Source organism: Crocuta crocuta, unplaced genomic scaffold, assembly GCF_008692635.1.
Source record: "Crocuta crocuta isolate KB4526 unplaced genomic scaffold, BGI_CrCroc_1.0 scaffold636, whole genome shotgun sequence".
NCBI classification, from domain to species: Eukaryota; Metazoa; Chordata; class Mammalia; order Carnivora; family Hyaenidae; genus Crocuta; species Crocuta crocuta.
Genome location: NW_027530380.1, coordinates 1,980,095 through 1,991,681, shown reverse-complemented (window position 1 = coordinate 1,991,681; position 11,587 = coordinate 1,980,095). Strand labels below are relative to the sequence as shown.

The 11,587-nt window shown below is 51.6% G+C and overlaps 1 protein-coding gene across 7 annotated transcripts in view; it reads right to left on the bottom strand.

Annotated features, from left to right (window-relative positions):
* Positions 1 to 346: 346 nt before the first annotated feature.
* The window catches only part of CHKA (choline kinase alpha), a 49,708-nt gene continuing 38,467 nt past the window's right edge, over positions 347 to 11,587 (bottom strand). For 4 of the 7 annotated variants that reach the window (XM_077766546.1, XM_077766545.1, XM_077766547.1 and 1 more), the window contains 6 exons: positions 11,139 to 11,226; positions 10,320 to 10,428; positions 7,439 to 7,545; positions 6,162 to 6,351; positions 5,994 to 6,075; positions 347 to 1,528 (listed from right to left, as the gene is read on the bottom strand). In XM_077766546.1, coding sequence (XP_077622672.1) covers positions 6,007 to 6,075; positions 6,162 to 6,351; positions 7,439 to 7,545; positions 10,320 to 10,428; positions 11,139 to 11,226 — 563 coding nt within the window. In that variant the 3' untranslated portion in view covers positions 347 to 1,528; positions 5,994 to 6,006. The remainder of the gene's footprint in view (positions 1,529 to 5,993; positions 6,076 to 6,161; positions 6,352 to 7,438; positions 7,546 to 10,319; positions 10,429 to 11,138; positions 11,227 to 11,587) is intronic. The other 3 variants (XM_077766548.1, XM_077766551.1, XM_077766552.1) reach the window with 1 other exon arrangement.

Genomic DNA, 11,587 nt, shown 5'->3' with positions numbered 1-11,587 from the left:
GGTGAGACATGCAGGAAGCCAGGACGGTGTGCAGCTCGGGGACCAAACGCGCTCACCCAGTTAAAATTTTAAATGTCTAGACGGGCGATTAACAGAAAATCTCCCTCCTGCCTTGGCCAAGCCAGCCATTCAGTTTCTTCCGGGAGGTACCACCGCTCCTAGTTTCTGCGTACTTCTAGAGGTCTCTACGGGGACAGGGGTGGGTTGGGAGCCTTGCCTGAGACTTAGGACACACCCAAGGGAGACAGCAGCAAGGACCGGTTTGCATGTTTGCATGTTTTTATTGTCTGTGTAGTACAATCTCTGGTAGCAGAAATGTATGCACAAAAAACAATTCAAATAAGAGTTCAGAGTAAAAAAAAAAGTCATCCCAAAGGACATTTAATAGAGATGGGCTTCCAGCTGACCATCCACGCCCCCAAATGCCACACACCGACTGCTCTTTCCCACCAGAATGACCCTGCCAGGGACACGGGGAGCAGTGGGGTGAGGGGACCTGGCTGGGGGCCAGGGCTGGGCCTCCTTCTCCCTGCCGGGCACCCCCCCAGCCCCGGCCCCCAGCAGAGGGAGGAGTCCCGGGGCAGGACGCCAGGGCAGCCGGCCCCGTCCCAGGAGGAGGAAGAGAAAAGGCTGCAGGCGGCGGGGCGAACCTCGCTTTCCACAGGAAGGCAGGCAGGAGGCATGTGTGTCCCCAGGTCCCCACGCTGCTCCCCGGCCAGCCGCTGGCACCTGTCGCCATGGCCGCCTGCCCGCCCCGAAGCTGGGAGGCTGGCGAAGCGCAGGAAGAGGGCAGGGCGGGGGGGTACATCTGGCTGGGGGGCGACGCGCCGGCGCGACAGCTCCCGAGGGGCTACATTCACGGGCCGCAGACAGCAGCTCACCCCACTCCCGCGCCTCCGCAGTCTTGGGTGCAGCCGCCACGTGGACTGGACGGCGAAGGAGCAGCTCTGGAGACTCGGGGCCAGGCTGCAGAGCGATGTCGGTTGGTCCTGGCTCACGCATCGCCCTTGGGGGTGAGCCGCGTCTACACACGTTGTTATCAGGGAGCCCGGCCGCCGGGTTCACCAGCGCGTTAGTTCACATCCTTGAAAAAAGTCAACATTAACCAAGAAAAGTACCCGCAGAGACACAGCTTCCTCTTGCCGTCTGCCACAGCTGACGGCAACCTCCAGGCCCTCAGCAGATGCCTTCTCTAGACGGAAGGGATTCTGGGATATTGCGCTATTGCACTATTGTACTATATTCCTGCCTCCCGAGCTCATCGCAGAATCCTAGCAAAATCGTAAACAAGATATGAAACAAATGTTACTCAATTTTAATACAGTCTTTCATATCATACACATCTGCGCTGGGCAGCGGGACATTGGAGCCTTCTTGCCGCAGCAATGGCAGTCCAAGCGGCGAGGGCCCCTCCGGCCCGGCCACCCCCTGCACGGTCCAGGGATGAAGCGGATGGCGCTTCCCACACTCACACCCCAAGCTTCCTCTTCTGGTCAAAATAGGCATCGAACCTCGCCTGGGCATAGTCCTAGGAGACATAAGGAAGAGCGGCCTCACCAACGACTCCCGCCCAAAGCTGCCCACGTCCCCTCTGCAGGGCAGGGCCCCAACCGCCAAGGGCACAGAACAGAACAGCTCTGGCTGCCCAGGCGCCCGGACACCGAGCTCAGTCACCCTGGCCCCCCTGGCCCTGTAATCCAGACAGGACTTCCGCCTACACATTGGGCACCGCCCTGGTTCACCATCTTGTCTACCCGCAACGCTGCAGACACTGACGGAAACAAAGGCTCCTCTCTCAAAGGAAAAGGGCCCCGGGGATGTCAGCAAGCAGAGGACAGAGGTGCAGGAAAGGACGCACCATCAGTTTTCTGGAAGCCCCCCAAAGCATTACTGCCCAGAATGCGAGAGGGAAGTAAGAAAAGCTGGTCTCAAGTTCTGGGCATTCGAGAACGAGAATGGTCCAGCCACCATGTGTTTCTGGGCCTGCTCCCCCACCCATCCGTCAGGGTGGACAACGAGATCTCTTAAGCACCTGCTCCAAACTGAAAATGGTGTGGCGCTAACTGCCAGGAGACCACAGTACCACGGTTTAGAACTCCATGTTGGGGTGGAACTTCTATGCCGCAAAAATTAACTCCTTCGTGCTCACAGTTGGATGGTTTTCACAAATGAATACATCCAGTTCAGCATCACAATCACGATAAAGAATATTCCAGCACACTCAAGTTTCCACAGGCCCCACCCCTCCGCCTGGCCACAGGCAGCCCCAGAACCGATTTCGATCAGTAGGGATTGCTAATAGGAAGCTTTTCCATAAATGCAGTCATCCAGGATGTACCCTTTCATCTGGCTTGTTTCACTCAGCCTAGCGTTTCTGGGGCTCATTCTGGTTTACCGCGGGGTACTTCCCCATCACATGAATCTAACACAGCCTATTTATCCATTCATCTGGTTGGCATGGAAGGTGTTTCCAGCTCGGAGCTGGCACACGTAAAGCCGCTAGGGGCATCTGGGCACCAGCTCCACTTTCATCTCTCCTGGATAATGGCTGCAGTAGCAGACTGCTGGGCTGCACGCTCACACCGTCTGCCTGACTCGTTAGAGCCTCACCACGCCCCTCGCCAATGTATGCGAGTTCCGGCTGCTCCATGGTCTTGCTAACATTTGATATTGTCAGTGTCTTGAAGTTTTAGCCATCATCAGGGGTGTGCAGAGAATCACACTGGAGATTTAATTTGCATTTCCTTTTATGACTAATTCCATTACGCAGGCAAAAAGGTGTGTACTGGCCATTTGTTTATCTTCCCATGAAGCGTCCAAATCTCTTCTGTTTATAAAGGAGGTTTGGTTTCTTGCTAAGTTGTGTTCTTTCTACATTCTAAACACAAGTCCTTGTCAGATATAAACTTATATTTTCTCCTAGTCTGTGCTTGCCTATTTTCCTAAGGATGTCATTCAAAGAGCCAAAGTTTTAAATTTTGATTAGGCTCAACTTACTCACTTACTTTTATGGTCAGTGCTTTATGTAACCTAAGAAATCTGCCTTGGTCAGAAAGCTTCTGGGGCGCCTGGGTGGTTCAGTCGGTTAAGTGTCCGACTTCAGCTCAGGTCATGATCTCACAGTTCGTGGGTTCGAGCCCCGCGTTGGGCTCTGTGCTGACAGCAAGCTCAGAGCCTGGAGCCTGTTTCAGATTCTGTGTCTCCCTCTCTCTCTGACCCTCCCCTGCTCACGCTCTCTCTCTCTCAGAAATAAATAAAACATTAAAAAAAAAAAAAAAAGCTTCTCTCTTGTGTTTTCCAGACACGTGGTAGTCTGAGCTTTTACATTTACATCCACTACCACTTTCAAGTTAATTTTGGCATATGGCAGGAGATCAAGGTTCAGTATTTTTTCCATATGACTATTTAGTTGTTCCCACATCAGTTTTGAAAACATAACCCTTTCTCCAGTGAATTATGGCTCTTCTGTCGACTATCAGTTGGCTATGTGAGTGTGTTTCTTGGCCGTAGACTCTGCTCCTTTTGACCGATGTCCATCTTTCCACCAATGCCACACTGTCTCAATACATCTCACAATCAGGCAGAATGAGTCTTCCAACTTGGTTCATTAGTTTTAGTTTCACATAGATTTTAGAATCAGCTTATCAGTTTCTGCCTAAAGGCCTGTGGGGGTTNGGAGACACAGAATCTGAAACAGACTCCAGGCTCCGAGGTAGCTCTCAGCATAGAGCCCGATGTGGGGCTTGAACCCATGAACCTCGAGATCATGACCTGAGCCGAAGTTGGACGCTTAACTGACAGCCCCCCAGGCACCCCAAGAACAGACTCTTAATACTGAGTCTTCTGAAGCCATAGATGTGGTCTCTCTCTCCATTTAGTTTCTTTTAGCAATGTTTTACAGCCTCCAGTGTAGAGATCATGCACATATTTTACAAATCTTATCCATAAGTATTTCATGCTTTTATGCCATTGTGAATACGGTGAAATTTCATTTGTAACTATTTCTACCATACAGAAATGTAGCCGGTTTTGGTACACTGCCCTTGTATCCTGTATCCTCGATAAACTCACTGCACAGTTTAACTAGCTTTTCTGTTGATTCTTTTATATTTTCTCATGTACAGGATCATATCACCTATAAAATGAAGGCAGTTTTTTGTCTTCCTTTCTGATTATGAATTGAATTTATTCAATAGATATATGATCACTTGTTATGTCAGTTTTGGTCATTTGTATCTTCCAAGAAATCTGCACATGTGCACTGTCAATCTATTGGCATGGAGTTATTCATAATCTTCTCTTACCCTTTTAACATCCATAGGATCTATAGGGATGTCTTCTTTATACCTGATATTGGTCATGTGTCTTCTACTTGTTCAATACAGCCAAAAATTTATAAATACTATTGAACTTTTCAAAGAACCAACTTTTGGTTTCACAGATTTTCTTTTTTCCCCATCCATTTTCTATTTCAATGATTTCTGCTCTTACTTTTATTTAGTTCTGCTGACTTTGGGCTTAAGCTGGTTTTTCTTTCTAGTTTCTTAATGTCACTGGTTTGAAAACTTTCCTACCTAATACAAATGGGTAACCTTCAAAGCCATGAGTTTCTAAACACTATTTTTATCTCATAAATTCTGATATATTATGTTTTCATTATAATTTGGCTCAAAATATTTTCTAACGGTTTCATTTCTTCTTTGATCCAGGGTTTATTTAGATGTACTGTTTAATTTTCAAGTAATTAAGAAGTTTCAAGACTTTGCTGTTGTTGATATCCCATTAAATTCCACCGGGGCGGGGTCAGAGAATATTCTCTGTATTTCAATTCTCTCCCACTTAAGACCTGTTTTCTAACGCCCAGCATATGGTCCACCCTGATGAACGTTCCATATTCAGTGAGCAAGAAGGTACCCTCGGCAGGTGGGCATCAAGACCTCAGGCCAGGCGAGTGCTGTCCCCTCCTCCGTCCCTCCTGCTGCTGTGTTTCTGGCTCTGCTGTTGCCAAGGGAGGGGGCGGTGTGCTCTGTGGGTCTGCCTCTCTCTCCGGAAGTCTTCTCAGGTTTTGCTTTACAGTCTTTTGAAGCAACACAGGTATGGACACATCTATGATTTTCTTAATGTCTTCTGGATTCACTGATCCCTTTATTATTACAAAATTATTCTTTATCTTTGGTAATATATTTTGATGTCTACTTTGTCTTACAATAATCACTTGACCATGACTCTAAATCTGCTTTAAAAATCCACATTCCCCCTTCTTTTGCCTAACGCCATCTGTGCATTACCAAACCTTCCGCCTGCAAGCAGAAGTCACCCTCATACAGGACCAGGGGAGGAGAGGAACTAGTCACTCCACCTCCTGTCCCGAAGCCAGGTGCTCACTACAGACTTAGTGTGCCCCTGCCCTGGGACGCGCTCCCAGCACTCACTTAGCAGCAGAGGCAGCAGAGGGCTTAGCTCGAGGGCTAAGTGTCTATGTCAAGGACGATTCCTAAAGTCAGAAGAAAACGACAGCCTGGCTTGTCAAACTGGCCTGCAGCGACCAGGGCGCCTCACTCACTCGGCGCCGGCCTGGAGAGCGGAGCCGGGACGGCCGAGGGAAGCGCTTCAGGGCACAGCCAGACACCATCATGCTCCTTCACTCGCTGGCCCTCGTGTGTGAAGGGACTGAGGTCAAGGGCTGGTCCTCTAGGGTCCGGTTTCTACACCCCCCCAGGGGACCCAGAGGACCGCACAGCCCTTCTCCGAGGCGGGGAAGGCGCAGCCACCTCCCTTTGCAGGTGCGGAGCCGGTGAGCATGGGTTAAATTACGCTGCCTCTAACCCCCGGCTTCTCGGGCTGAGCCTGCTGTCCCGGTGCCACGTGGCCTCATTCAGAACTTGCAGGGGTTCGGGGAGCCCTCTGCAAAGGACGCTCATTCATCACCAAGCGTTCACAAACATTGTTAACTTCCTTTCTGGAGACAGAAGAGAAAACCACCCCAAACATACCATGTACCCAAATTCAATGGATGAAATCTTGGCCTGTACGATGGACCAAAGTCCCCAGAAGAAATGGGACGCGAGGGCAAACCTGTAATCACAAAAGCAGGAGACGCACGTGAGACGTGGCACCGGCCACAGGCCCGATGACGGAATTTCCTGCAGGGGGCGCTTTACCTCATCTGGATGCAAACTGGGTCTGCCCTGGCCAGCTCGCTGGGGTAACATGCCACAGGGACCGAAGAGCGGGGGGCGCCGCTGCCGGCCTCCGCCCACCTCTGGCGGGGGCGTGCACGAGCCGTGTGGAACAGCCACAGTCACGGACTCACACGGAGGCCCGGGGGCCATGCAGGCGGCACGGGCTATGCTGGGAAAGAAACACTCTCTGCCACACGTGCGAGCCCACAGCGCCAGCAACCCTGAGCTCGCGTTATGCAGCAAGAGGAGGAAAACGCAGGCCTTTGAGTAATTCCCCGCCCTTCCTGGGGGGGATAGGATGCCGCCTCACCCTCACCCCTGCTCTCGCACAGCAGTGAAACAGAGGAGGGTGTGACAGTCCCCATCTCTACGCTGCCCCGCGGCCTCAGTCACTGTGAACCCATGCGGCCCCTCACAACAGTGCCGGTGGGCTTCACTGAATGCTCTAGGGTAGCCTCCTCACACCTGACCACTTGTGCTCTGACCCTCTACACGTCCCTTGGGGCTACCCTTCCTGTCTGGCTCGCCTCCATTTTTCTATTTTCTGCCCATTCCCAAACCAGAGAGGGAAGCTCCGTGCTGCGGGGGGAGCCCTCGGGACGGCAAGGGTGGCTGCGTGCTCGGCAACAGGGGTGTGGACACTTCTGAAGACCAGGAAGATGTGATCTGTGCTAAGTGGGCTGGACAGAACAAGGTGGCCCCAGGTACGGAGACATTTTTACCAAAGAATCTCCTACGAGACCCCAAAGAATGGGAGTAATTCAGGCCTCCGGGTCTAAGAGGTGAGTGTGTATGATAAACAGGTTTCTGAACCTTTACAAAATCTAGAAGTTTCTCAGCCCTGCTTTGAGAGGTGTTGAAACAAAGTTTAAAAAGCAAGACTCAGAACCAATGCTCACAATTTGTAATTATCTTTTAGAAGAAACATAGTAATGGATGGTGCCCACCACTTCAGGAGCATCAGGCAGCAAGAGGGTACAGGCCCCCGGGCGGCACGGCCTTGTACCGCGGGGTCTTACGCGCGGACTACAGTCCGGGGCACCCCCAAGCATCCTGACCTCGTGCACTGACCCTGCTCTCTGCACCTGCTGAAATCTGGAGATGTGTCAAATGTTCCATTTTTGCCAAAGCACAAGTCCTAGAGAAGTACGTTTATGAAGAAGCTCCTAAAATACACATGCTCGTAAGCAATCATCCCAATTATGCTCTATAAACAGGATAGCTGTCTTTATCCATCAACGAAAGAAAAGAATTACCTATTGACTTCAAGCAACATTTCTTCTTCTATAATGCACTTTTCTTCATTACTGAGGTTTTCGAATTCATTTTGGAATGCAGCCAAGTAATTGGAAATAAAGTGGAGCTTTAAAAAAAAGTAATTACATTAGAGTTAGTGATGGTTAGACAGATGGTGTCAAGAGCTATCAGGAAGCACTACACGCCCCCGGGGGCAGCCCGCGTCGCCAGAGATGCCTGGAGGAGGCCCAGCCGAGCCCAAGCAGCTCCGCGCCAGGCGTGGCGAGTGTGGAAGCTCGCTGATCCGGCAGTGAGCGCCAGGCTGCTGTCAGAGTTTTAAGGGACCCCATGCCACCTTGTTGGCAAGACCAGTACAGGAGATTACGACGACTTTCAGAGAAAACAGGCAGAATCTAATTGACACTCCTGTCTCCCATGGTCTGGTCGCAAAGCCCACATCTCGTGTCTCCCCAGACTGGCTGGCATTCCGTGTGGGGCCACCGCAGGAAGCCAGGCTGCAGGTGCCAGGGAGCCCAAAGGTGTGGGCAGGTGCCCCCGAGGGTGAGAGCTGACCAGTCCATGTGGAGGGGCCTTCCGCCCTGAGGTGCCATGATGATTCAGGCATCCTTGCCCGTCCGTTGGCCACGTCTAATTTTGGTTTGGAGAAGAGGGTCTGCTGAGCCCCACACATAGTCCACACTTGCATTAGGATTTAGGAGATTCCCCGGTCCCTCGGTATTTCATACTATACAGAACACAGCAAACTACCACTTGCTTTCTTTCATAAATAAGGAAAGAGCCATTAGCTACTTGACCTAGAAGAATGCCAGGAACTGATTACCTTCTTGGAACGCCAACACTGCCTCTCTATCTGCTCTGGCCTCTCCCTTCTCCAAAACTGCTTCCACCCACTGCACCCCCTCCCACCAGAAGGCACCCTTCCGGCCCGGGCACTGCCCTAGCAGGGGGTTCCAGAAGGAGTGAACCTGCACAGAAAAGGTGACCGCTGGCCCCTAGTAAATTCTATGCAGCAGGCACTATTCTGAGCATTTGTGTCTGCCTATTACCTCGCGCCTCACAGTAACACCATAGTTTCTGCAGAGGAAACGCAAAAGCACAGACACAGCGGCGACAGTGGAGTCAGCAGCAGATCGGGATGCGAATGGTACACTAGTAGTTCCTAAAACCCATGCTTGAACCACCACAGGCTCCAGCCTGCAGATAGAATCTGAATAGATCAACACCCTGAGAGATGGGGTCACCGTTCACGACCTTCCCCCCCAAAAGTTCTAGGCCCGCGTTTTCCTACAGGCAAGGTCTACCTAATCTTCAAAGAACATCGCGTTTAAATTTGCTCCAGAAAATGAAAAAGGGACACCCAACTCATTTTATTAGACTAGTCTTTTATTCCAAAGGCAGCTATGAATAATGAGTTTTAAATGAACATGAAGCGCCCATTCCGCAGATGTACACAGGAGCCAAACTCCCAAATAAGAGACTGCTTAACGAGATCCAAGAGAGCACTCCAAAATAACACACTTCACGCAAGTGGTTTATTTTAGAAATCCCAAGATGGTGTAAAATTTTTTTTTTTTATAAATAGTTTATTGTCAAGTTGGATGGTGTAACATTTTAAAACCTGTCATTAACGGGCCACAGAGAGACAAAGGTGAGAGCGCCTGGGCAGTGCAGAGAGGGGATCCAATAAAGACCCGTAACTGCATCTCCACTGCTGCGCGGCTCTGCTGTCCGCTCACAGGAAATCTGCCTTCTTACTGAACCCTCTTCCTGGCTTTGAGTTCTCACCTTTAGGGCCGCCCAGTCTTTACAAAGGTCTGCTTTCTTTTCAGTGAAGCAAAAATTCAAATTCCTAAAAACTGCTGTTTCCTCTTCCTCAGGCTAAATGGCCTATTCTTCCTTACCCTTCCTTCTCACACAGCATGACTTTGAGGTCCAGAACCAACCTGGTCAACTGGTAGTCAAGTTCATCACAGCTGGCCCCACAATGTGGCCAGAAGAGGGCAACACAGCTCTGGTCCCACAGCAGGTCAACATGTGGACGGCCACCCCTGGCGAGAGGGCCAACTACCTGAGACGCTGTCCCATGCCTGGCGCAGGGGAGTGTCCGAGGGACACCTCCTGAGCGAGTCACGGCAGCAGCTGAGCGCATCCCTGTCCCTGCACCGCCCTGACCGCTCTGAAATGCTGCTCGTCTGGCAGGCGTTCCACGGGAAGAGCGGTTCTGTAGCAGGGGGTCGCGAAGGGTGCCGAGCTGCCGGCCTGCACAAGCTCAGGGAGGCAGGCCTGGGACAGCCTCTCTGCTACCTGGATGCCTCCACGTCGCTCCCCACTTCTCCTCAACCGTTCCAGCAGCGGGCTGAAGAACGGAGTAGGGGCTCCCAAGGGGGAGGTTCCCCCAGGGAGATTCTGCACGCAGCCCGTCTGCCCTCATGCTCAGGACAGCACCCCCTACTCATATCCCCACAGCAGCCTACTAAGTCATGGTGCCCAAAAGATTACTTCTCTCTGCAGGGAGGGAAACACACACAGGAAACACCGTGATCCCCAAAAAGGCGGCCAGAAAGCAGAATGGAGGCTGGCGTTTTTTGGAAAAAACTAGAAGGAACTACAATCTTAGTATATGTGCTGCCAAAGCGAGCGTGAGAAGGAAGTACAAAGGAGACTACTCTCTAACTGAATACAGGTTATCTCTGGCACAGGGATTAAAATGTCAAGTTTGTTTCTTGACACAAAATCATGTTTTAGACCAAAACGGTTTGCTGAAGCTTCCTGCAACTTACAAAGGGTGTTGTCAAACCCGAAGAAGTAATCAATTCCAACTGCATGAAACGGACTCACGGAACGTGCCTCCTATCAAGCCTACACCCGGGAGTCTCCTACCTGCTGCTCCTTGGTGGGGTACTTCAGGATGTCGGCTCTGAAGAAAGGGTACTTTCCATAGCTGTAGTCATACATCCATTCGCAGAAATGATTCCCGATGTCGAATCCCCTGAGAGAGAGGGAAGAGACGCTGCGAACAGGGCACCCGGCCAGCATGAGGCTCCCTGGTCAGAGGAGGACGAAGGCCGAGTTGTGAGCACCCCTCCCGGCAACAAGCTGTCCTTCCTGAGGTCCCCCGGGGGTGACAGTGTCAGTGACAGGGAGGGCCAACAAGGCAGGGCGGTTAATCGAACCACAGGCAACTTAAGCTACGAAAGCGCCACCCCACCCACAACTAAAGGGGCGCCTGGGGGGCTCAGTCGATCAAGCATCTGACTCTTGATTTCAGCTCAGGTCATGATCTCACAGTTTGTGGGATCGAGCCCTGCGTCAGGTTCTGCGCTGACAGTGCAAGGCCTGCTTGAGACCCTCTCTCTCTCTGCCCCTCCCCCAGTTGCACACACATGTACGCTGTCTTCTCTCAAAATAAATAAAAGAGCAATCGTTCAAGAGCATTCTCCGCACTCAGTACTCTGACCTCTCACACCAACAAGATACCAAATTCTGCATTCGGCTTCTCATACCACTGCTCCCCAGTAAGCACGGAGAACAGGCCTGGGCTACCTCATGCACCACTGCATGCTACTGCGACAAAATGCACCAGCTTCCATTGTGTTCTGGTGGCATTACTGCCTATTTTCTCCTATAATTGTTTCCTACGTGTATCATTAACCTAATAGGACAATACCGAAATAAAGACATTTTCCTGTGACGTGTTACCTGTAATTATAACTGCTGTATTCAAAGTCGATGAGCATCAATTTCTGCTTCTCAGAATTCTCTCTGCCTTCCAACATTAAGATGTTACCTGCAAAAAGGTTTAGATACCATGCCGTTTGCTGTGGGCATGCTTCACAGCCGCAGGCACAAGCCCCCTGAACAGCAGGGCCACGAGTGGTTCTGTCCTCGCCGGGAATCCTAACCACGTGAGTGACCGCAGGCCGCGGGGCGGCAGGAGCAGCACTGGCCCCCCGCCCCAGCGGAAGGCCTGAGCCACGTGGACACAAGAGCCCCAGTTCACAGCAGCCCAGGAACAACACGGCCCCAGGCTCAGCCCGGAGCAAGGACAGCTCCCCCTCGGCTTGCCGGGGCAGCACACCCCAAACTTTTCACACAGGGGCACGAAGGAAGCTGCCGGACGGGCATGCCAGAGCTCTGGCGGGCCCCAC